The sequence below is a fragment of the Cornus florida genome, unplaced genomic scaffold (assembly GCF_030987335.1).
Source record: "Cornus florida cultivar Cherokee Brave unplaced genomic scaffold, ASM3098733v1 CherokeeBrave_3.0.0_Hap2_Chr11, whole genome shotgun sequence".
NCBI classification, from domain to species: domain Eukaryota; kingdom Viridiplantae; phylum Streptophyta; class Magnoliopsida; order Cornales; family Cornaceae; genus Cornus; species Cornus florida.
The window spans coordinates 60,000,143-60,027,240 of record NW_026775581.1 but is presented as its reverse complement, the minus strand read 5'-3'; the positions used below and the strand labels follow the sequence as shown (position 1 = coordinate 60,027,240).

The 27,098-nt window shown below is 34.8% G+C and overlaps 3 protein-coding genes across 4 annotated transcripts; 1 reads left to right on the top strand and 2 right to left on the bottom strand.

Moving 5' to 3' along the window:
- Window positions 1-5,192: 5,192 nt before the first annotated feature.
- On the bottom strand, window positions 5,193-7,657 carry LOC132282719 (acetolactate synthase 2, chloroplastic-like). Its single transcript, XM_059784475.1, has one exon. It carries the CDS (start codon window positions 7,485-7,487, stop codon window positions 5,679-5,681), a length of 1,809 nt encoding a protein of 602 aa, XP_059640458.1. The 5' UTR covers window positions 7,488-7,657; the 3' UTR covers window positions 5,193-5,678.
- Window positions 7,658-16,149: 8,492 nt separating this feature from the next.
- Window positions 16,150-18,968, bottom strand: LOC132282718 (protein ACCELERATED CELL DEATH 6-like). 2 transcript variants are annotated; one of them, XM_059784473.1, is made up of 3 exons: window positions 17,935-18,968; window positions 17,037-17,590; window positions 16,150-16,941 (listed from the first exon to the last, which is right to left on the bottom strand). In XM_059784473.1, the coding sequence occupies exons 1-3, from the start codon at window positions 18,599-18,601 to the stop codon at window positions 16,342-16,344; spliced, it is 1,821 nt and encodes a 606-aa protein (XP_059640456.1). In that variant the 5' UTR covers window positions 18,602-18,968; the 3' UTR covers window positions 16,150-16,341. The 2 variants fall into 2 exon arrangements, with proteins under 2 accessions (XP_059640456.1, XP_059640457.1); XM_059784474.1 differs by having other exon boundaries at window positions 17,037-17,584.
- A 1,248-nt stretch (window positions 18,969-20,216) lies between these two features.
- LOC132281138 (TITAN-like protein) lies at window positions 20,217-26,358 on the top strand. The gene is made up of 4 exons (XM_059782872.1): window positions 20,217-20,440; window positions 23,721-23,880; window positions 25,023-25,068; window positions 25,309-26,358. The coding sequence occupies exons 1-4, from the start codon at window positions 20,217-20,219 to the stop codon at window positions 25,773-25,775; spliced, it is 897 nt and encodes a 298-aa protein (XP_059638855.1). The 3' UTR covers window positions 25,776-26,358.
- The last annotated feature ends 740 nt before the right edge of the window (window positions 26,359-27,098 follow it).

Genomic DNA, 27,098 nt, shown 5'->3' with positions numbered 1-27,098 from the left:
TGAAGAGCTGTTAAAAGAAAGGAAAAGAAACAAAAATCTTTAAGAAATTCCTCCATAAAATATTTAAAAATTTTAGTTTTTCTTGTAACATTATATTTTGATTTCTTATTATTTTCTTGTTAGTTGTTTATCTTCAGATTAAAATTCTGTTATTATACTACAATTTTATGACTATTTAAATTAGGATTCTTCCCCACATTTGCAAAAAGAAAAAAAAAAAAAAACAAAAATTAACTAATCTAATATAGTAGTTGAGACTTCATATATAATGCAAACTAAAAAAAAAAAAAAAGATTTCATTTCACAACACACTAAATATCAAATAAATTTATAGTTTTAAAGACTTAAACCATTCATTACACGAAAAAAAGGAAGAAGCTGATTTGCATCAGTTTTTTAAAAAATCCTTTAAATAGTATTCTCGGCGACTGTCTCGTCCATGAGTTTATTTATTTATTTATTTATTATTATTATTTTTCCTTAGATGAAAGTTAACGAAGAAAAGAAAATGAATTTTTGTACGATTCATTCGGTTCCTATTGAATAATTTTTAAGAAAAATGAGCAAAAGTTTAATTTGAGTTGTTGAAACAGATTGTGTTTAAAACTAATGTATAAACATATTTTAATTTTACACAGTAAACGAGTATAAATGAGAATTCATATTATATATATATATATATATATATATATTAAAGAAAGCAAAAATTTTCAGGAAATAATTGGGTGGTTAATATGAAGAAAAATGTTCCAATAAAGTTACATCCGCTCTCTCAGAAGGTTCAGCAAAACTAAGACCAAGGAGGGGAGCCTATTCGCCATCAAACTCACGCGAATCTCTTTCTTTCTCTCATATGAAACACGGATACGGGTAGAATAAGCCACGGAAAGGTGAGTAAATATTAAAAAAAATAAAATGCGAATACAACATATACTTCAATTTTTAAAAATATATACATACACGCCACACATATATATATATTTTAATTTCCTATAATATTATGACTTTAAATGCAATAATTAACATATTCATAAATAAAAAATAAGTATATAAAATACAAGATTTCATTTCATAACAAGCTAAACATCAAATAAACTTTTAATGTTTAAACAACATGAAAAAAAATATAAAAAAGTTGATTTGAATAAATTCTTTTTAAAAATCCTTTGAAAAGTATCATCGATCTCAATCATATCCAAAAATTATCTCCGCATATCCTCAGCGTATCCCAATCATAAAATTGAATATTTATCCGGACAGTATCAGACAAGAAAATATAGGTTTTCAATAAAGTTTAAAAATTTTTCATTATTTTTCCTATCAAGCGGTTTCATCTAACCAAGGTAAGCCTAAAATCCTACTAGATTCACCTAAAATCATTTGCTTATATTTATAACCATAAATCTAATTATTTACTTAAACAGAAAATTGAATAATCCCCCCTTAGAAACAAAAAATATCAAATAATATTAATGCAGTTAATATATGAAACATATCCATATAAATTTCCAAAGTTCTGGAACATATGTTCAGGGCAAAGTATAAACTGTTGGACTGACAATTGGATAAAGGGAGCTGAGCATTACCCTCCGTAACTATTGTTGCCGACCTCATTGATCCTCTTAGAAGGTGGAGAAAAGACATTAACAGATCCTTATTAAATCCGAGGGACTCAACTCTAATTCTGCAAACTACCTTGAAATACTTAGAACAGATTGGTAAGGCGTTTTTCTTGTTTCAGTTAAGATTTAAGTCATGCGGGTCAAGAGCGAGTGTGGAAGCGAATGTGAGAGCAAGAGTAGGAAAACGGCAAAATCTAAGTCACACATAGTAAGATTGAAAATCAGAGCGAAGCACGAGAACGGAAATACGTAACCTGATAGCAGCATTTGTTTAGAATAATTATGTGACTTAGGTTAAGACTAGCTATCAATGAGCCATCAATCTATCCAAGCAACCTACAAATAATAATATACAACATAGTCCAAGCATAAGTTTAAATCAAAATGGAAAGGCTTGTGGAATCTTAAAATCAAGAAGAAACTTACTATTATTATTATTAGGGATAATTTCACTGACACCCCAGTAGTTTGGCCAAATATTAGTTTAAAACATTTTTCGAAAATAATTATCACTCACATTACAAATGTTTGCTCCGTTTTTTACTCACACCCCAAAAGTTAGTTGACAGATGTGTCAGATGTCTTTTTACATGTAAAAAGACATTCTTACCCTTTGACTTTGGTTTAACCCACTAAATTATTTCTTTAATAATTAAAATTACATGTTTACCCTCATTTGACTTTAGTTTGACTATTCAAATGACATGTTTACCCTTCCTTTTCCATATACAAGAATAAATAAAATTGGTGATCAACATCATACAGTGTGGTATTGTAAAAAGACATTCTTACCCTTTGACTTTGGTTTAACCCACTAAATTATTTCTTTAATAATTAAAATTACATGTTTACCCTCATTTGACTTTAGTTTGACTATTCAAATGACATGTTTACCCTTCCTTTTCCATATACAAGAATAAATAAAATTGGTGATCAACATCATACAGTGTGGTATTGAGGGCTATTATATGCCACACAAGTGTCCGGTTCTATATTTTTTTAAGAAAATTAATGAAATTTTAAGTAAGAAAATTTTATTTTATTTTATGGAAATTAATGAAATTTAAAAAGAGAAAGAGAAAAATAAGAAAAATTTTAAAAACTAAAATAGAATAATAAAATAAGAAAAATCACCCATTCATATATTTTTTTAAGGAAATTAATGAAATTTTATTTTTTTAAGGAAGTTAATGAAATTTAAAAAGAGAAAGAGAAAAATAAGAAAAATTTTAAAAACTAAAATAGAAAAATAAAATAAGAAAAATCACCCATTATATATATATTTTTATAATTTGAATTATATATGTTTAGGTTCGTGAGAATTGCTTATTGCATGTTTATGTTTTTTCAGATTGGTGAATTTGTATGATTTAGGAATTAATTGGTTGACAAAAATTTCAAATTTATTACTCCATTTATTTTTAGAGGAGTGCTAACTGCTAATTAATTAGTTGACTTAGGAATTAATTGGTTGAATTTATATGTTTATTCAAAATTCCCTCTCCGCTCTCTTTCTCTCTCTTCTTTTTCTCTCTCTAATCTCTCAGGCCAGACAAGTCTCCGGCACCGACACCATCAACGAAGACACCCACTCTTATGCTGCCACCTCCTACAACCCATCTGGTGCATTTAGTTACATCCGGTAAGCCCAACTAATGTCGAAAACTCTTAAATAAACAGGTGGAGAGAGAGACAGAGAGATTGAGAAAGTGTAGGCATCGATGATGGAAGTGAACCCATATTTGCAGACCTAAATTACAGAGGCACCGACGATGGTGCCAAAATAGTGGAAGAGAACCACTATTTGCAGACCTAAATTGCAGAGGCATTGACGATGAACCCATATTTGCAGATCCACTTGATCGACAATACGCAGTTGGATGGAAGGTATATGGATTTGCTCGGTGATGTATGTAGATGGCTCTGGAACTTGGGCTTGATGGTACGAAATTTGAACTCTAGAAGGTTTTGTGTATCTGTAGAGAAGAGATCGAGGAACAACTGGGTGGAGTTAGAAATTCGGGAGCATAGAATTTGGATAGAGATAGAGGAGAGAGAAATAGTGTGTGTAGGGGTAAAGAAGTCATTTATATTATCTAATATTTTAGAATAAATGTGATTAAAAAATTAGGAGCAAACATGTCTTTTCCCATATTTTTAACGTAGAAGCGAAAATGGACCTAAGTAATAGTTATTTTTAAAAAATATTTTAGACTGATACTTGGCCAAACTATTGGGGATGTCAGTGAAATTATGCCTTATTATTATTATTTTTGCAATATGGTCATGATAGATCGAATACCTCTCCTTTCATTATCCGGCAATCTAGAGAAGAAGGAATGATTGGTGCTTTAATCAAGTTCTTTGATCACTCAGCTGTAGATTGTAGTGTTATCTCATTGGAAAATAATTTTTAAACCGACTACTTATCATGACTTACTAGAGTTAATATTTTTAATTTTATTTTTAAACTTATTAGTTTTAATTTATATTTTATACAATAAATAAAAGAGTAAAATCCTCAACTTATTTGTATTTAGTATAAATAACTAATAAAAAAATTATTCGGTTAGATATTTGGTGTGAGTATCTACCTCATTTGTTAAACTCTCAATATTTTTCTAGGATAGGCTAATAGAAAATGTAACCAGGTTGCCCATGTTATAAGTATTTGGTGTGAGTATTTATTTCTATTTTGAAATCTGGTAGGGAAAAAAAAAAAAAAAAAAAAAAAAAAGTTTTAATATTAAATAAGAAGGTAATCTCTAGAAACTCAACTCCATTTTTGGTTTTTCCAAAAATTTTAAATAATTACTTTTTTCATCCCAACACAACTTAAAGTAATTAAAAATTACTACTTTTGTTTTGTTATTATTATTTTTGAAGTGGACCTCTCCAAATTCCCAAACAACATGAGGTAAAAATAAAAAAGAAAAAAGAAAAAAGGACAAACAAATGGCAGCAGACAATAATTAATATCTACATACTCTTTTGGTATTAGATAACTGAAATTATTATCTACATACTCTTTTTGTTTGTTTCCTAAAACAATATCTTTTCACCCCATCTATTTTTCCATTTTGTTAAAAAAGAGGCAGCTCATTGAAGAAAATCAGCTTCAAAAGGTTAATGTATTCAGCAAACTCATCATTATTCGAGGTGAGCTTACATTTTTGTATCTGGTTACAATTTCAGCAGAGCAAGCTTGCAAAGCATGTTTAAAAATTCAATTACTCTATTTAGAGAATTACAACTGTTTTGGCTAAATGTTACCAAAGTGTCTAACTCGGTGCAACTTCTTTACCTTCCAAAATAGGATCCAAAATAAGAAATGGAAGCAATTTTTTTGTTGTACAATGATTTATTCTCAAAACAAAAACATCTTCGGCAAGTAATGTCCCCAATCCTCTTTGCACAATGTACAATAACCTTATATCATTCTCTAGAATCACATTAGCATATATCGATGTCCAATCCTGTTTTGAATCTTTGAATGAAAATAGGTTAATCACATCTAGCATACATGTCCATACTCAACCCAGCAATGATAATAAGGGTTCACGACCATAATTCATTAAAGCACAACAATTATCTCAGGAAGATTACCACAAATAGATCCAACTTCAAAACTGGCAAGTCTCAAAATGACGAAAGAGATACAAAAATTTTCCATTACAGAGAAAATAGTATAACCCCGTCCATGAAATAAAAAAGTTACAAGTATACCCCCAAATAACGAACTATGGAACCTAAAATACAACAAAGCTCATTAATTTTTTTTTTTTTTTTTTATTAATTCGGGATGGCACGAACCTGTAGGGCCCCTCAACAACCCGACTAATCCAGAGACCCAGAAGATCAATATGTCAATCTTTCATTACCTTTGGTGATCACATCTTGGAAGGTTACAGGTATACCCCGAAATAACGAACTACGTAGCCTAAAATACAACAAAGCTCATTAATTTTTTTTTTTTTGGATTAACTCAGGTGTCCGGGATGGCACGAACCCTTAGAGCTCCTCAACAACCCGACTAATCCCGGAGGACCCGGAAGATCAATATGTCAATCTTCCATTACCTTCGGTGATCACATCTTGAAAGGTTCCCCGCCACTCATATGGTCCAACAACATCAAGGAAGTACGGACCAGATGTATCCAACATTTTCTGAATTGCAGTCCTAACATCTCCCTTCTTCATCACCCGGGCAGTAGGTATATCACAAGATTCTGCCCAGAACACCGGATCCTCCCATGGGAGAACCATACCCAAACGTTGATTACTCAGCATCATCATTTTTACCGGAAGACCCTCCTTCTTGATTGTGGCCAACTCCTGGACATTCGCCATGAAACTTCTCTCATCATCAATGACCACGACAGCAGCATCAGGTCTTGCAACAGCAGCTCCCATTGCAGCAGGCAATGCAAAATTCAGAGCCCCCAATCCACCCGATGTCAGACACTGCCGAGGCCTATTGTACTTGTAGAATTGCGCAGTCCACATTTGATGCTGGCCAACACCACCAGTACATATAATGGCATTCCCCCTGGTCAACTCATCAACAACCTGAATTGCATATTGGGGAGGTATAGCTACTTCAAAAGACTTAAAACTCAATGGGTTTTTAATTTTCTGCACCTTTAGGTCCTGCCTCCAAGCTGAAAAATAAAACTTACCCCCTTCCGCTACTTTCCTCTCTAATATTCTATTCAGACCTTCCAATGCCAACTTCAAATCTGCGCAAACCGGCACATTGGCTTGCTTATTCTTCCCTATCTCAGCTATATCTATATCTATATGAACAATTTTAGCCCGGCTAGCAAAAGTTTCAAGCTTTCTGGTCACACTGTCATCAAACCTTACCCCAAATGCAAGCAACAAATCACTTCTCTCCACAGCATAATTAGCATAAACAGTACCATGGGTTCCCAGCATTTGCAGGGAAAGCTCATCCGAACACGGATAAACCCCGAGACCCATCAAAGAACTTGCCACCGGAATCTTTGTAAGCTCCACAAACCGCCTCAACTCCTCGCTCGAATTCAAACACCCACCACCCACATACAAAACAGGCCTCTCAGACTCCGAAATCAACCTAACAATCTGTTCCAATTGCTCCACATCTGGTGGTTCGGGCAATTTAGACATGTAATCTGGTAATTTAATAGGTTGATCCCAATTTGGAACAACCAACTGTTGCTGTATTTCTTGCGGAATATCAATTAACACGGGACCAGGTCGGCCCGAAGATGCAAGAAAGAAAGCTTCATCCACAATTCTAGGAATGTCTTCTACATCTAAAACAATATATTTATGCTTAGTGAACGAGCGAGTTACCTCAACAATTGGGGTTTCTTGAAATCCGTCAGTGCCGATCATTCCTCTAGGGACCTGTCCGGTAATAGCTACGATTGGGATGCTATCGTGCATCGCGTTGGCCAGTTCGCTAATCAAATTGGTGGCGTTGGGGCCCAAAGCGATGCAGACGCCCGGGAGGCTGGAGGCGCGTGCGTAGCCCTCTGCGGCAAAGACCCCGCGCTGTTCGTTCTGGAAAAGGATGTTTCGGATGGTGGCTGACCGTGTTAGGGCTTGGTGGATCTCCATTGACGCGCCGCCTTGGTAGGCAAAGACGCTGGTGACGCCTTTGCGCTCGAGGGCTTCAATGAGGACGTCGGATCCCTTTCTGCGTTCGTTGGCAGCGAATCGGGATTTGGATGTTTCGGAGTGGACATTTGAGATGCGGAGATTACCGCGCGGTGTGTGTTTTTGGGAGCCATATGAGATTGATGGTAGGAGGGTAAATCGTTTTGAGGGGCAGAGAGGAAAGAACTTGGAGATGGAAGGCGCAACAATGGCGGCCATTTTCAACTAGCTGAGAGAGAAAAGAGGCTTGTATTTCTAGTGTTCTGGCAAACAAAAGAGGTATAGAGATTTTGCCATCAACGGTAGTAGCTCGGACTGATTCTAGGAAAAGTCGGCTATCTGATTGTGCTCTGACATTCTCCTCTAGTGCTCTAAATTTAGCAAAATTACTAATGTGCCCTCTCACCTACAAAACAGTCTCTCGAAATCAGTTATCAAATAGTACAATCATCCAACATTAAAATGTAATGAATGTCTCTTGACGGGAGTCACACCAAATTTTGGCATTGGTCTCTATGGTAGCTGTTGTGATATCTAACTATCTACTTCGTCCTCTCCTTCCAATTCAATTGGATTGAGATATTGTTCATCATTTTGAATATTGTTTGCCATCTGATTAATTTTAAGTAAATTTCAGAATTTAGTTCATTTATAAAGCATGCAGAAAAAGAAATACAATATAAAGCATGCCCAATATTGATCTCCTTTTGATTTTTTCAACAAAATTCATTAAAAATCTTAAAATAAAATCAAATTTATCCATTCAAGCACTCTTCATTCTGTTTTGGAAAATAGGTTGATGTAGGAGAATTTTTGTTAGTTTTCAAAACTAAATCTATGTAAAGAATAATAAATTAGAGAAAAGAAAATATTGAGCAGCATACCATAACACACACACACACACAGACTGACACACATATACTTTCATCACTTTTTGTACTTCAGTTTTTGAAAGAAATATACATACATATAATATTCAGTATTTTAATGATTCCGTGTCTAAAGAAACTTTCTTACTCACTCCGCGGAAAACCAAAAACTGAATCAGAAAAAATTATTAGAATGGTGTTCAGGAAAAACAATAAGCATGGGTTACATGAAGGATTGAGTTGAGGATTTGGGTAATTACTGGTAACAATCAGAAAAATCAGGAAGTAGAAAAAAAAAAAAAGGAATTGAATATTTGACGAAAAAGTTTTATAAATTTTTGTGTAAGGGCTATGACTTGAGGGTTTAGTAACATGCAACTGAAAGTGTTCGTAGTAGATTGTACTGAGATTTTAAGGAAAAAATAATTATGAAACCCTTACTCTTATGAGAAAATTCAATACAATAGGCTTAAAAATATGATATCATATTTAGAGCTTTCCATATTGGGGAAAATTTACCTAATTACATTATTGATCAGAACCCACAAGGATCACTGGTGTCCCTGTAAAAGTCCAATAATAAGAGAGAGAGAGGAGACAGAAGTGGTAGGGTTTTTAAAAATAACGCCTGTATAACTGTTTACTCAGCTACAGTAATCTGTTATGGGTTTGAAATGCTACAGTGTCAGAAACAACTAATATCACCAGTCTGGTGATATGGATTAGGCCCATTGTTTTGGACTTCACACTGTTTCAAACCACATCAACTCCTCCAAACGTGATATGGGCCACTTTAGAAAAAACAAAACACCCAAAACAATATCATATCACGAACCAAACAGGGCCTAACCCAACTTAAGATAGTGTGTTGTATGGCTATTGCACATGCCAAATTTGCACTAATTGTAACATTTTTAAAAAAATGAGGGTATTTATGTCAATGTGCCTCTTATCTCATGCTTGCCACTTTCGTTCATCTTAATCCTTCTTTCTCATGGATATAGAATCTTATTAAATCTACTGTCTCTTACATTTATAATAATCTTCACAACAAAAATATTTTTTTAAGAAAAATTAAATAATCTCATTTATAGAAACACAATAAATCATGAAAAATACTCAGTGTGTAATAATATTAATGCAAGCGGCCTCTAGAAACTAAACTCAATTGTTGGTTTTTTATTCGCTCTTAAAAAAAAAAAATAAAATAAAAAAAAAAAAATTTAAAACTCTTTAAACTCTTTAGAATTAAATTTTTTTTTTTTAATTTTTTTTAAAATATAAGAATCTGCTTGGTTGAGGAAATCTCTTTGGTTGGAAAAACTACAGTTTTTCAAACATCCAAAAAAATTAAAATTTTTAAGTGTATTTAAGTTAAGTTATACATAATCATAACATAATCAACCAAGGGGTCAGTGATACCAAGCCCTGGCCTTTCAAAAAAAATTAAGAGATTCAAACTTTAATGAAGACATATATAAATGTGTGAGTACTAATTAAAAAAAAAAAAAATTATACATAACCAAAACAAATAGTCAAGGATACATAAATTTAGTTTCATGTAGTCATTATGTTATGAAGCATAATGTATGATGCCCACGTTGATCCTGCAATCTGCTATCTGCTATCTTTAAGCAACCCTTTCTATCACACATTAATTAAATAAGTTATTCATTTACTCCTCCACTAGTCTTAGCATTCTCCTTGCCAACAACATGAACCTAATATTTGCCTCCAAAATAGACAAGGCATAAGCTTTGAATACACAGTTATTTCCCTCTCCCCTAAACGATCATTTTATTAAAACTCAACGAACAGGCTATAGCTTCTAAACAAAATCAAAAAGAAGTTAAGAATTGTGGATTATGTTCCTATACTAATTAGGTTTCTGTCTTAAATTGTAATTTATTAGATAATTTTTTATTAGGCAAGTTTTGGGATCTAAGCAATTGTAATTTTTTTTTTTTCCAATAAGGAATTGAGTTTTGTACTCTATAAATAGAAAATTATGTTATGGTGAGAGTAGTGAGATTGAGAGAAATGTAGTCTCGCGAAGGGGTTGATGGTAGAGGTACATACGTGTTTGGTAGAGTGTACTTTGATAGTGCTAGGGAGTGTCATGGAGCATATGGAGAGAACTTTGGAACAAGAGTTTGTGTACATGGATTAGTGTTAAAAATTCTTTACTAGTGTAACATCTCTATATAATCATAGTGAATCTATTCCCATTCGTGAACGTAACCCGATTTTGGGTGAATCATGTAAATTTTGTCTTTATCTTTTGTGTATGTATATATATATATATATATATATATATCGTTTTATCTTGATGTTCCTATGCTTCCGCTACCCTCAGCAAGTGGTAAAAGAGCCAATGGTGATGTTCAACCTTAATTTGAAGATGATCTAGAAAACACGAGGAACATCAACGGGCTTCTGCAATGTGTTTCAATTGCAGGTACATTTAATCAATATGCTTATTTGATCATGATAATTAGAAAATTGTGATAGGTTACATGGCATGGAGGTCGAGCATTCAAAAAGGGGAGCCTCTAAATTTAACCTAATTAACTGTACTTGCAATTGATAAAACTGATCAACTAATGTTTATTAAGAATTCAGAGTTTTGCAGATGGATCGTTAAGATTGAAAATGCAAATGAGTTGTTCGATCAATGCCGTGAGAAGTGATGATTGACCGGATGAAATTTGAGCTAAAGAGGAGACCGTTAAGAATTGTGGCTCATGTTCCTATTCCAATTAGGTTTCTATCTTAGAGTTGTATTTTACTTGGTAATTTCTTGTTAGGAGTCTTGAGCTCTAAGGCTCTAAGGCTCTAAGGGTTTGTTTGACTATGAAAAATGCCAATTTTTTTTTTTTTTTTCCTTACAATACTAAGGTTAAGGGTCGTTAAACATTGTTTGGCTGACATAAACAGTGTCAAAATGACTTTTTGGGCAAAAAAAGCACAAAAAAGAGTACAAATTCAAATATTGTTCTTCTGCACAATATTGATATTATAGCCGTTAAACCAAACAATGTCTTAACGACTATATTGGTCCAAAAAATTAATTTTTTAATTTTTTTTAATTTCTTTAATTCATAATGGATATTGTATTGTTTAATTTATTTTTTAATATAGTCATTTTATATATAGTTGTTGAAAAAATAAAAAAATTTCAAAAATTTTAAAAAATATATTATTATTTTTGGATAAAGAAAACACACCATTGGAATACATGCGCTAGCTAAAATTTGGAGAGTCTAAAACACTGACTTTCGAAAATTGGATTAGAATTGCTTTACACAACAAATGAAAAACTAATCCATGCTCACCATTTTCCCTTCCCCAAATCTCCGGCCACAATCCCCTTTGACTAGGCTTATCGCTTTTCGTAACTTAAACCCCCAACAATTCAAATCCAAATTCCATTTCCCATACTTGAGTTTCCATATATACTTATATATTTATCGATAATGTACTTATATATATATATATATATATATATATATATATATATATATATATTCAAATCCAAATGTCACAAAATCATGATTGTTTTTGGTTAAAATGATTCAATAATAAATTAGAGAAAGATGAAGAGGAAAAGAGAGAGAGTGAGAATTGAAAGAGAGGAAGGAGCAAAAGATTAAGAGATAAAGAAACAAACCCGAGAGATTCGATTTTTTTCACGTGAAAAGACGGTAATGGTAGAGAGATAGGAGATTTAAGTGTTGACAAATGAGGGTATAAAAGTCCAAAATATTAAGGGTGCGATGGTAATATAAAGGGATAGTTACACTGACCTCCCCTGAGGTTTCGTCATCATACATTGACCTCTCTTCTTGTTCGTTAAATAACACTGACCTTCCATGTCAGAGCTTTTGGGCAGATGGCTTTAACTGTTATATTGAAATCAAATTTTTGCCTTTATTATATCTATACTGTATTTTATTACAAACTCAATGGAGTTTGAAAAGACAAAAAGGCCTAAAATTTATCCTTCAACCTACATAAACACAAGCCACTGAATGTAACAAACAGCACAAGCAATCAAACAATTCAAGTTATTGTTCTCAATCAGCGCATCGACAAGGATTTGGGCGGGCTCTCTACTGCGGCTTCATATATATATATTTCCACATATCTACTAAGATATCTGCTTCACATGGGCTCTGTTCTCTTCAAACTCTCTCTCGGTTGGGTATCTTAGTGAACAAGTGCTCTTTCTCTCTCTCTTTTATATGTATATATTGTTGGGAAAATATAAGTTTTAAAACTTTTGAGGGATTTTCATACATGTATCTTGATTCATCACATTGAGACAAGTTTTATACAAAAAAAATAAGATGATGAATCGTTCAATTATTAGATTGAAAACTTATATCAAATGTTTGAGTAAACCTTTAAATCTTTCTTCCAAAGTGAATGTTTTCACTTATTGTAGATCCTTTAGCAAGATCATTTTTCCCACGATTTTCTTCTTCTTGCTAGTGATCTTCCCTTTAGGAATCACCCATAAACTTGGATGAATGACCTTGGAGGCAAGGCTTGTGGTAGCCTTCTTTAGATGAGAAAGCAAACTCTAAAGAAAACTAGAGAAAGAAAATATATTTTTCTGTCTTTAAAGGTGTAACCTAAAATATACATGGACCTATGTATATATAGGCAAAATAAAAATAAACATTAAAGACAATATATTTTTCTCAATATCTAATTCACGTGATAACTCAAATCTAATGGGCTTCCAATATCAACTTGGGCTATGGGTGAGAATCCATTGGGCTTACAATTTTCTTGGCTACTATAAATTAATAATTGGCCTGGTCCATTAAATCATAGACCCAATTTAATTAATTCTTAAATTAATTTCTACTCCACTAAAAGAAATTAATTGCACTCCAATTAAATAGTAAATAACTTTTAAGTCAAAGTTGCACTTTGACCCCTTTATGTATAATTATTTATCGGATTATAAAGTCATCAATCCAACAACATAATTAATATAACTATTTTGTTACCTTTGTTTATTTCTGACTTGATCACAATAAAATAAAATAAAATAAAAAAATAAAAAATAAAAAATAAAATAAAATAAAAATTGTTTGACAAAAAATAATAATTTAATAAATAAATATATAGAAAATATTTTGTCTAAATCATACGAAGACCTTTGAATTTAATTTGTGATCAACCATAATTAATACAAAATAAATATAAGTAGCACTGATGCAATTATTGAGAATATAACCCTTTAACTATTAATTACATAACTACCCAAAGTGTCGATCTTTGGATCCCGAAGTATCCCCCGAATAAATCAAAGTAATTATTAATTAATAAAAGAATATATATTTCTCTCATGCTTGAGAGTCAAAAGTCATGACAGTGATAGAGAACAATTGCATACGATGGCTCTCGCAATATATCTCAACCTATCGTGAACTCGGTTCAAGTCTTAGTTAACTAAATATATCTTGTAATCAAGTGAACATATTCAATTCCATAATGAATCAAAAAAACAATACATTTCATTCACTAATTGTATAATGCCTAAATAATAATATTCAGATAAGGAACCATGATTTTTACAGTCCAAACAAGAATTTGCTATGTTAGGGCACACAAATCCCAACATATATGTGTGTGTGTGTGTGTGTGTGTGTGTGTAGTTCTGTATTTTAATCATTGAAGTACAGTTCAATCAAAGCTCACTAGAATCAATGGAGTTCTAATTATGTTGGGTGCTTGCCGAAATCAATAGAAACTGGTGCCGACGACAGTGGTATTGGAGGACCCAATTGTGAAGAGTTGGTTATTGGGTATGCTGATGACGACTGCGACGAAGGGAATGGGTCGAGAACATTCGACGCCGCACATGGCATCGAGATCTTAATCTGGGTGTGGAGATTGGTGACGACGAGAGCACTGTAGATGGACTCGATTACCGTCATAAGTAGGGAGCGGAAGAGGGGTACGGTGGTCAAAATTTCGTCGCCGACAGCGACGATGAGCGTCTGTGGGTAGTACGCGGCGACGTTTCATTCGATCCAGGCCTGAGCTTTAAGAATGTATGCGTCGGCATCGTAGAGATAAATGGTGATGGTTTGGGTTTGAAGTTCATATACCCAAGCTCGATGAAGTGTATAGAACCACCGGTGAAGCTTACACAGTCTGGCGAGCCCCCTAGAAACAGCGAACCAGTTTGATTAACTTGGCCTTGAAGAAAAAAGAGGTGGTATTTAAGTAATTTCACATAATTTAGTTAGGATAATAATTTATTTACATGTCTTTCAAGGGTAAAATGGAAATTTGAGAATAAAAAATTGCTGACATTATCATTTTTCGTCAATAACGGTGTTTTCCATTGACGAAGGGGAGGTGCTTGTTATCAATATACAAATCTCGAGGGAGGTACGTGTAATTTGACAAATAAGAAGGGAGGTCAGTGTATGTCGACGAAACTTAAAAGGAGGTCGGGTGTAATTATCCCTAATTTAAAGGGTTAGTAAGGTTTGACTTGTTATTTTAGTCTAAAGTTTCGTTTGTTTCAATGTAAAATATTCTCTTTGAAAAATATTTTTCTTTTTCAGGTAAAATATTCTTTTATTTTTACTTTGTCGGTGTTTAGTAAAGGTCTACGTCGAGGTTGAGGTCGAGTCAATCTGGCGGGACATGTAAAATAACTTACCAAAAATTTATGAATAAATTATTTTTGTTAAATTTTAATATTTTTTTTCTTCGTAAATATTTTACTACAACCAAACACTAAAAAATAAAAAAATATTTTCTGAAAAATATTTTATGTCCAAACAAATAGAGCCTAAGTAAGGGTAGTTTTGACGTTTCATGGAGCTTGACCAAATATATATATATATATATATATATATATATATATATAATTTTTGAAAAAATGGATTGTGTTTTTTTTGTCCTTCACCTAACGAGGAACCATTTTGACCTTAAACCAAGAGTCAAACTTGATATTTAAAGGTAGAAATTCTGGGATATTGGAGCAATCTTGACAGATTCCTTTTACCAATCTTCAAAGTAATGGTGCATAAAGGCTTAAGAATACTTCTCTAAGATAAGAGGAGAAGCAAGGACACTGATAAAGGATGTCGTTGGTAATGGGAGAAAAAGTTCTTTACTGAATCAGTTTGAATTTGAAATAGAAATAAATTGAGGTAAATTTTTTTTTTTTTTTTTTTTTAATTTTAAATTCAGATTAAACCAGAGAGTTAATTTCAGGCAGTGTCATCAGATTTAGGCATTAGTATCCCCATCAACGCCTTCTTTAACTCCTCATTCACATATCCTTTCGTCGCCTCACCAGCAAACTAATATCTCTTATCGCCGTTGCCCCTCCGATCAACTTTACCACCAAAACTTTTGACCTTGTTCTCTGTACTTGCCAAAATCAACCCCTCCGGCCAATTTTCCACCAATAATTTCAGACCTTAGATCATCAACAACAAATTTTTGCCTACCAAATCGAGTCCGCCAAAATCTAAAAAATTCAGATCATGCCAAATTGGGGGTTTGATGAATTATAATGAATTCAAGTTGGTAGTAATGGAAATTCTATAAATTAACCATAGATTCCATGGTGAAAAATTAAAAGTAAAGATTTCAAATTTCTTTCCCATTTTCTCTTTAACTTTACCTTTCCTTCAGTTTCTGAGCAACCAAACAGAAGCAAAATTTCTTGACTAGCATTTTTTTGATGGGTTGTACTAAATGACATTTTTTTCACTTAAATTTTTATTGCATTTTAAGCGTCCAAAATATAGAAAGAGCCTCTGTCATTTATGAATAACTGGGTGTGTATCACTTTCCAAGCCGAATAATATGTCAGCAATAACCGCTCAGCCATCGAGAGTGGGAGCCATTCAAATTCTTGGGTGTATATATATATCACAATTTATTAGTAATTAAAAGAGTGTACAAGCCCAACAAAGCACAAATGGAAACAAACCCCAAACAAATTTCTAAACAAGTACAAAGGGACGAACAAACCAACAAACCAGCAAACCACTTATTTGAAAAACTGAAGCAAGTACAGAATACAAAATCCAAGCTCTGACTAGCTATATGCTCATATATAATAATTTTAGAAGTGTTTTTTATTTTTAGAAAACGCTACTACAAAGCAAACAGCATTCAAATTAAAAGTTGGAAATTTCTGATCTGCATCATCATCTTCACTTTTTCTTTTTTTCAGTTGCTAATATCAAAAGATGAAGTGGATAGCGGAGGATGTATCGAGAGACACGATGTGTCAAGGAATTGGGGAAGGAAAGTGGAAGAAATACTATCCAAAGACAGAGGAGGGAGACTGAACCTATGATTAGCACAACAGTGGCGAGCCAAGTTACGTCACTCACTACCAGAGAAATGGCTGCCATGAATGCCAAGGAGACCATTGAAAGAGAGATTCCCAACAATGGAATTGCCAATTTGATGGAACAAAGGCTCAAATGTAGATCATGCAGCATTGCCCAAATGAGAAGAATGGCTACGATAATGGAAGTATACATAGCAATGGTGTTGCTTAACACGAAAATATGAAACATACGCTTTTTAACCAGCGTTGCCATGCCTTTGTATGGATGATCATCCGAACTGTTGTACCTACCTGGCATGGTAAAACCAGCCGCAAAGGTCACGGTGGCTATTAGTGTCGCCACCAACAAAAGAGTGTTGACCCTCTCACTGTAATAGAAATTTTCTCCAACTTCACTAGTGTTCCGCTGATGTGTTTGTGTCGCACCAGCATATCTCAGGGCTAGCCATGTCAACCGCTGCAAAGTATCATGATGTAACATTTAGTGATGAAAGAGGAATTCAAATATATATGTAGCAAGAATTTGACTTCCTACAAAGCTACAACACATACCTTTTGAAATGTGGGTGTCCAATATCCATGCTTGGCTGCAACATCTAGAGCAGTTAAGCCTTTATCATTTCTGATCTCCAAGTTAACTCTCTTGTCCCACGTCAGGATATGCACAACCCGAGCTTGCTCCCCTTTGCTGGCCAAATGCAATGGAGTGTTTCCCTTTTCCATATCTATTTGATTGATGAGCACTGCAAGCTCGGGCTTCTTAAGCACATAAGAGACTACATCGACTCTCCCATTCATGGCAGCCACGTGAAGAATATTCTGACCGTTATAGTCCAGCAACTCCTTCGAATCAGGCCGAAGTTTGAGAAACTCTTGTATAATATTGACATGGCCTCTCTTGGATGCCCAGTGAATGGGAAATGAGCCATCTTCGTCCCGGTCTCTTCTGTATGTAGCAGCTTCATAACCACTTCTGCCCAAGAAGTAGCAAACGCCTTCAATGTAACCTATTGATGATGCATAAGATAGAGGAGACCTCCCTTTTTCATCGTATACACAAAAGTATGTTGATTGTCGCTCCAACAAAGCCTTTAGGACATCTGGTACTTTAATAGGTAAAGATAAGTTAAGTAATGCCCCGGGGAGATTTACACCGTGGTGCCTCCCGCTAATGGAGAATCATAGAAATAGTCATTTTGTCTTGATACAAGATAAACGAGAAATGAGGAGTTTTCAATGAAGGTATGACTGTCTGGCCAATGGACAGTCTAGAAACAATCATTTTGTCTTAATACATGAGAAATAAGGAGTTTTCAATGAAAATATATATGACTGTCCATTGGTTGGAGATACTACGTGATAAGTATGTCTGTGTATTATAGACTTTCTCGTAGCTAGAGAAGGAAATTAAAGAATAATAATAATAATAATAGTGGCTACCAATACATACCCAAGTTTCTTGCTTTGATGGCAGCGTGCACAACTGACTCGCCTTCCACAGTTTGTATGTCAACTGATCCATTTTGCATCATAGCCTTAACAAGCTCCAGTTGCCCTGCTTCGGCAGCCATAAACAGGGGGGACATTTTTTTGCCATTTGGAAGTGTGGACGCTTGTGGGCTCTCCTTAACTAAGACCATAGCCGAATCGTAGTGATGATATTTCATGGCCGCATGTAATGCAGTATTCTTCTCCGAATTTCCATCCACGAGGGCCTCAGGACGAAAAATTCGGAGCTGTTTGGCTTGACGAAGCAGAGAGTTGACTGTAGATAGATTCCCGGAAGCTGCAGCCAAATGAAGGGGAATGTCGCCTGTCGAATTTGTAGCCCTGAACAGCTCTGGATAGTCCACGAGGATGGGTTCCACAAGGTGGTGATGGCCTAAACTAGCGGCTAGGTGAAGAACCGTGTTCCCTTGGGGGCTCAGTTGCTGCTGAATGGAAGAAATGTTTGATTGTACTAATAGTAACCCATAATTGGGATCCCCAATTGTTAGTGCTCTGTACAATTGAGGATCCATGGTGCCGCTCGGTATTTCGTCTGCTTGTGCCACCATGTTGATACCTATTATTGTGTCTTCTCCAGATGTCGTTGCGTTCATTTCCATATCAACCATCGCACTCTATAGCTGCAAAGTCATAGGGAAGAGGGAAGGAATACTACTAGTACTTGGAATTATTGATACAAATGGATTATAAAAAATGCAAAAGATTTTCCTTCTACTTTTTCCAACATTGAGTTTTGCAAACTATTTTCTAGTGGCAGAGGGGAGACAAGGACAGTGCGTTAGAGTAATAAAAATGTGGAGAAGAGAAACAAGCTAGGAGGGCGAGTGTGTTATTGAAAGTTTAACTATATTTATTGTAAAACTGTACAGCCCCACAAATGAGGAAGAAATGTGATAAAGCAACTTCGATGAAAGTCAAGCCATTGGAAAAAGTAATGTGAACGAGGAAACCACCAGCTGATAAGATTCCTGGACGAAGCTTGGGGAAAACACATGGCCCAGGATCGCCAATTGCATGTATATATCCACAGAAAAACATCTTCGAGGAAGCTTGCAAGGGAAATTATTTGTACATGGTCCAGGACCGTGACATCATACCTGCCAGTTACGCGTGTTTTTTGTTTTTTGTTTTGAAAGGTCTGCCAATTATACGGTTTTGCAATAAATATTTGGGTAAAGTATAAATAAATAAATAAAATTCCTAGCCATACAAAAATATCGTGACAAAAAATAATAATAATAATTTCGCATATAAATTCCTATATTTTAAAATTGGGCAAAGTGTAATAAATCCCATTTAACTTTTTCGGTTTTGCAATAAATTCCCCTTGTTTAATGTTTTTGCTATAAAAAAAAACTCCATAACATAGTGGATGGGAGTGGATTAAAAATAATTTTGAGACAAAAATGCCCCTATTCCTATTATATAGGAAAAATTGCACAAAACTCCCCTCTACTTTTATTTGTTTTGCAAAAAACCTCCTTGAACAAAAAAGTTCATATAAAACCCCTTAACTTTCTAATTTGTTGCAAAGTGATGTTATAATGACTAATTTGACCCTTAATATAAATTTAATAAAATGGTGCTCCTTAATATTAAATTAAAATTAATACAAACTCATTTTGCATAGGGTTGTTATAAAAAAATTGATTTTTTTGAAATTGTTAGTTTATAAGAAAATAAAAATACCTTGAAATAATTTTCAAAATTTTCTTAATTTTTTCCCCAAAAATAAAAAAGAAAATACAACAACATTGTACTCGAGACTACAGAGAAGATTAAATTGATCAGACAGAGGTTGAGTTTGCATACAACAACAGTTATCAAGCGAGCATTAAAATGGCTCCATTTGAGGCGTTGTATGGCAGACCTTGTAGATCTCCAGTTTGTTGGACTGAGATAGGCAAGACAGCTGCCTTAGGACCCGACATTGTACTCGAGACTACAGAGAAGATTAAATTGATCAGACAGAGGTTGCTCACAACTCAGAGTCGACAAAAGAGCTATGCAGATAAGTGGAGACGACCGCTATCTTTTGAAGTATGAGACCATGTTTTTCTAAGGGTTTCTCCACGGAAAGGATTGATGAGGTTCGGGAAAAGTGGCAAGTTGTCACCACGATTCATTGGACCGTTTAAGATTCTGGACCATGTAGGAGAAGTGGCCTACAGACTTGCTTTACCACCACAGATGGACAAGGTTCACAATGTTTTTCATGTGTCGATGTTACGAAAGTGCGAACCAGATCCATCTCATGTTTTGGATTGGGTTGACGTGGACGTTGATAAAGATGTTTCCTATGAAGAGGGACCAATGCAGATCCTTGACACACGACAGAAGGTGTTAAGGGGCAAGATGGTGCAGTTGGTGAAAGTTCTTTGGCGACACCACGGAGTCGAGGAGGTTACTTGGGAGCTTGAACAGCTGGTTCACTCCAAGTGCCCAGAGTTGTTTTCTTCCCTAGGCATGGCTTGATTTCGGAGACAAAATCCTTATAAGTTGGGGAGATTGTGATGTTTCCAAATTTCAGCATTTCTTAATTTTTCTGGAATTTCATTGATGCAAGGGCATTTTGGTCATTTCGTGTGATACCCTCTGGATCCGAGACATGGGTTGATCAGGCTCAGGCCCAAACCTGAGGGAATATCAAATAATTAAAGTATTTTAAAGCGAACAAATATGATAAAATGAAATAATAAAGATGGAATAAAATTGAAAGAAACATCAATTATAAAACCCTCCATGTAAAACTGAATAATAAAACTCCAATCCTCCAAAACTTTAAGGTTACAACTTGGGAATCCATTGGTGGATCCATAACCAAAAGTTCAACTGAAACTGAAATTGGAAAATAGATAATGCTAGAAACATCGAGAGAAATCCTGCGTAATCAGATGAATGTGAGACTGCCCTCAACAAGCACGATCAAGCTCTAAGGCTGGAACCATCCTGTACCTGAAAAGAATAATAAAGGAGTGGGTCAGACCCACGAGTAAGTTCTAATCTAACTGCAATCCATACAGTGACTCGATACACAGATACACCGTAGATACCTCACAATATCTATCTAGTCCATACATATAAATATATCCACACTAAGGGACATTCATTGGTCTATAACAGGGGTCTCAACCTGAATAGAAGGTAACATGCGAATACGCATCCAAAGGTGGGCATGAGTACCTAGACCTAACAGGGTACACATCAACCTATTATAACTAGCTATGCATCCACCGCATATACGCACCCTAACCAGCGAGTTTGAGACTCAAACTCAGCTCGTGGTACCATAAACATATTTATAAAGTCCGTCCAAATTCAGGATATGTAGTTCAAATATTTAATAAACTGACATATAACAAACCAATGTGTTAGTCACTCAACTTATTCAGTTGATGTGACTTAACTACCGTCCATTAATCCAGGAAGCCACTCAACTTAGTTGCAGTTGATATGTCTTAACCAAAATTAGGATTCAATATTTATAAATCCATTCCTTTAATCCGTTAGGTTAGGTTTAGGCGTTTTGAGCTAAACCGTTCCTAGTATGTCACCGTCCCATACCGGTATATACCATCCTCCATATCCAGGTAAATTACAATGTATACATAATGAACAAGTAATCTACAGTCCAAAACCATTATCCAAATAATTGCAGAAAAGTATATAAGGTTTCAGCAATTTAAATCCAAGAATTAAACCATGTAATTGCAGGAAACTGTTTAATAATTTACACAACTAGCATCCAAAGCATGCATAGACCCAATCCAATATATCAATGACTCTATCATGCATTTAAAACAAATTCTATAATCCTATTATAGTCCAATAAATTGCTAAAATTAACCTAAACAATTTATTTCGTCCCATCCGATAACAGTGTACTAAGTCATATGCTTTTATACTGTTTCATCCTTTATCTTAGAGACTTAAACCATGCGATAACTAGTTTAATCACACTTAGAATCAAGTATTTAGATCCTCTGTAAAGTCCCCACAATCCATTAGAAACATCCAAAGGCTCAAACAGTGTCCAGAATACCAAACAGTGCCTAAGAAAACTAAAATAAAATAAAATTAATCGTATATTGAAGAGGGAGCCTGCTCCAAATTTTGGGAGCAGGCTCTTTCAGCCTAGAGCCGGCTCTAGGAGTCCTTAAAGCCGGCTCTACTTGTTGTGAGAGTCGGCTCCCACATCCATGGAGCCGGCTCTCACCTCCTTTGAGAGCCTCTATCCCCGTTGCTTCGTTTCAGTCCGTCTGCTCCCTCTCTGATCAATTTCTACCACTCTGTTGGTTTCTAAAACTAATCTTAGGAGTCTTAATTGAGTCTAGAAGCATCCCCAAGGTTGCTTACAATAAATTTGAAAACAATTACAGAGTTTAAACAAAACCCTTTAAACTAGCATTGTTGAAGAACAACACTGAAACTAAATTACAACATCAGTTCTATCCCAACCCCTCTGTTCTCCCTCTAATTTATATTTAAAGGTCTTAAATTACATTTAGTATCCATTCAGACCTTGGTTGATTCCAGTAAGATTCAAAATAAAAATTAGAACAGTGGGACGTTATGCCAAAACAAAGAATCGAACACATACATGACAAAATGGTTTTACAGATAATTTTTCACAATTAAAAGACCCTCAAGTAAACATATACAAATCATGCATGGTTCAATTAATAGCCAATTAATCCCCTAGAGGTTATCTAGGTGCACATAACACAAGTCAGAGGGAAGGAGGAAGATAAGAACTTGCCTGTACAGTTTTGTAAACAAAACCTTGTCGCCGTTGTTCTAAGCTTTCCGACGACCACTGCAATATTGTCTAGCCTCCTATGACTTCTGTTCCTCCCTTCTCCTAAGCCAAATCTTGAAGCCTCGGTTGGAAACCTCACAAACTTGTTCTGCTCTCTCAAAGCCTCACTCTGTAACTCTCTGTATCTATGTTTCGTGAGTATGGTTTTTCCAACCCTTAATACAGATTATAACTATGTATATATAGGCGTAAAAATCCTAAACCCTAATCCTTGTTTAATTAAAGCCAGAACCGTAATGTAAAACTCTAGTCAGTCGGCCCATATAACAATCTAGGTTATAAGATACTCGGCTACATACGCGTAACCTCTTAGGGAACCCTACTGTTTAAAATTAGACCAGTTATTAATTTATTTTAACACAGTAACGAAAATACACATATAACTAAATACACAACCCAATTAAAGAAAAACAAGAAACAATTAACGAAATTAAAATTCATAATTAAACAAGTAAAACACTTAAACAATTAATTCCAATTAAATAATAAAAGATAACCCATGTCACATAGTTAAGCAATTAAATCAAATAATAAATAAAAATAATTAAGCCAAACAATCACCCAAAAATACAATCAAAATAATAAATAAATGCCGAGACTATCCTTTTAAAATTAGGGGTATTACATTTCGCATGTTGTGTTCGGGATTGTGGTTGGGTCCAATTGCAATTGGTGCATTTTAATTTATGGAATCATGTAGTATATGCTTGGTGGTGCATTCATATGTGTGAGGTGTATTTTCAAGCAAAAGAAAAAATGAAAAGAAAAGAAAATGAGTGGTGGGACCCATCACCATGCACAAGTGGTCTAGAGACCACATTTTCACTCTCATTTTTCTCTCTCCCCGTCACTTTCTCTCTTCTTCTCTCCTTCATTTTCTTTTTCACTTTAGTTTCAAATCTTTGAAGCAAGATTTCTCTCTCATCTCTTATCGGATTAAAGTGCCGTTTGAGGCAAAACGAAGAGCACGACGAGCTCTACGCACTAGTACCAGCAATTTCAGACTTTGAGCACCTTTTGGATTTCGAATTTGAGGACCCATTTTCAAGGGTTTTGCTCACTTTTGAGGTAGGGGCTTCCTAATCCGTATATTCTTGCTCCTTTGTGAGTTATTCTACTTGAAATGTGTTAAAGCATGTTTAATTGTGTTAATTGTTGTTTTAAAAAAGCTTTGATTGTATATGTGTGGGTATATGGAGACTTGTCTTGATTATGTTGTGTGAAAAACATGTTATATTATGAAATTTATGTCTATCATATTATTTACATGCTATGATTGATGTATGAGAACATGCCCTATTGTATTTTGTAATAATCTTTCATTGATTAAGCATCAAAGGCATGAGCTATACATGTAAATCATGGGGTTGCATGATGGAAAATGTTTTGAAATGAAAATGGGGAATTTTGGGGAAATGTTTTGATGAAATGGTTTTATGCAAACCCGGTCACTGCGGGGTTACCAATGGGCCGGAGGTTAATATAGCCTAGAGGGGACTAGGGAGTCGCCCTAGCGTGGTTGAGCTAGCTGGGCCTCATAATGATGCCGCGGGGTTACTAAGGGTCAGGGACATTTCGCATGTTGTGCTCTTTTTGTTCTTTTTTCCTCCGACGTAATCTATCCTAAGCTTTGGAAAGTTGTCTAGAACCTTCTCGCAGCTTAATTTTGACACAAGTATGATGTGTTGACCTTAGACATGATGTGGATTGACTTAGATGACCTCAGGTTCGGGTAATGACCCGGTTAACGGTTCGGACCCATGGATTCGGGTCGTTACAATATAGAATAGCATAATGAATATTTTTCAAATAAAAGGTTCACACTTTACAAATATGAGTGCAATAACATCATAACTAGTCTTACAAGAACAAAATGTACAAAAAAATGGATAATACCTATAGAATTTACCACTAGTATATCAACATCAATAAAATGTATACCCTGAGAAAGCCTAATCTTATATATCAGCTTAACAGTGCAAAGTGTTATAAATTTGTTGTGTGATGTTGACATTAAAAAGTCAATTCTTTACATTTCTTTCTCTGTCTCTTTGCTTTCCTGTGGTTCAGTACTGCTTCCTATATTCCTTCAGATACTTAGTTTGCTTTGTTTGATTTTCAATTTTATAATGGGATTAGATCAAAACATTTTATTCTGTTCAAATAAATTCATTGTTAAACCATTGGCAAACATTTAATGTCTGTACCAGGTCTGTCAAGATGGAAGAACAATTAATGGAGGAAGCATTTCTCAGGGTATACAAGTTTGACTACTACAATTTGGTTTTTGTTTCTTATCTAAATTTCTACTTCAATGCTAATTTCTCTGAAGCTGCACGTGTGTTCTTAATTTGGTAAATTTGCTTTAAGAAATGCAATTACAGACGTCAAATGCTGTAAAACCCATATGGGTATATGGGCAACTTAGTGCTAAAGAAGGTCAATATGATGGATTTGTTTCGCACGAGTTACTCTTCTGGGATACTTTATTTTCAGGTTTGCAGAACATCACTCAAATTTCATCCACTGTTCATGTAGATGGTAAAGGAAATGTGCATTCTGGAGCACCTCCTCCTTGGTTCAATGCAACTGAAGCAAATCCACTAAATGCTGGACTAAAACCAGGGTTAGGACTCAATGCTGTTGCCTCTCCTCACAGTAAACCTGGGAAGTCCCAGAAATTGAACCCGAAACGGGTGGGAGCTGCTTGGGCAGAGAAGAGAAAGATTGAACTGGAGATGGAAAGGAGAGGAGAGTGTATCACCAATAATTTTGATGCTAATTGGCTCCCTAATTTTGGTAGAGTTTGGCAATCAGGTAGCCGGAAGGAATCTAGAAAAGAATTTGAGGTGGAGGACAAAAAACCACTAAAGGTTGAAACTGAAAGTGAGACGCCAATCAAGATACAGCCTTACATCAGCAAACGAATAGTAAACCTCGAATCCCCATGTACCATGTTATAAAATTTTCATTTTTCTTTGTTATATTAAAATGGTTAGATTATGGCTTTTGATATCTTATCTCATTATACAATTGTGTGCGCCTGGATGGTGATGCGTTATTCACATGGATTCCTTCTTTTATCTCCCATGATTGATATAGAGCTTGCAATTTCTGGTCTATCCTTGTTATGACACAACGTGTGCATGCAAGCATTACAAGGAGTATCTTAAAAGAGTAGCATTAGTATCAGTTTAGAGTAGATTAGAATCAATTCGAGAAATTTTGTTTTGTGTTGTATTAAATGCAGTTATTATGTTTCTATAAATTTAAAGTACTGTATTAGTAATATTTGTTGTAGGACTTGGGAGAAAAGTATCATCATCTCCATTTTTTTTGTTTTTTTGGTGGTTGGGTTTCCCTGGCACATGCTCCTGCTTTTACTATTACAACCCGTTACCCACTATTTCATTTGGTCTCTCACAAATAAATGCTAACAAAATTCTGATAGATTGTTTAGCACCCGGGGTTGGAATATTCAATGGCACTTTAGTATTTAGTTGCATGATTTTGTGGAATGGACTAACTGAGGCTAACTGTTTCCTTTGGTTATTGCAGCGAAGAGATGACGGGGAATAGTGCTTTTTGCTTAGTATTTCATGAGAATTTCTACTAGCAGCCTTATAAGTATTTAGATCCCCGTGCTGCTCGAGTCTGTATATATTTTTCTGTGTTGACCTTCGATTTCGATTAGAGATCAAATGGATCCACAATTTTGTTAAAAGAGGCAGTTGATTGAAAACCAGCTTTGAAGTCGATTTGTAAATCTGTTCTCCAGAACATTGCGTATTTACACGCGGATGCACATTTGTGGGAAATATCAAATTTTGTTCATTGCCCTAGTGTTTTATGCTACTACCTACTGTCAATGTATTCAGCAGACTCCCACAAGTTGATGATGCATTAAAAGAACATCTCTAATCGAGTTTCGGAAGCTTTGACAGTGGAGGTGAGCTTGCATTTTTTCGAACATTGTGTTCTTTTTTTATTTAGGAAATGCCCTTGTATATTTGCTTAAGCTAACACTGAATCTTCCTGACTCCAAATTACTACTTACTGGAGAAGTGGTTTTAGTGTATGTTGTCTAATTCAATGAAATCCTAGGCTGGAACCAGTTTCAATATTTCGTGTGTATTTTTGTGATGTGTTTTATACTTTTTCAGCTTTCGTAGTGTTTAGGAAACTATTTTCTGTTCTTGACATGGGATGGACAAAATGATGTTTGTGATTTCCGCCCTTGATGTGATCATTTTATTGGTGTTGGAGTTGTAAAGAAACAGAATTGA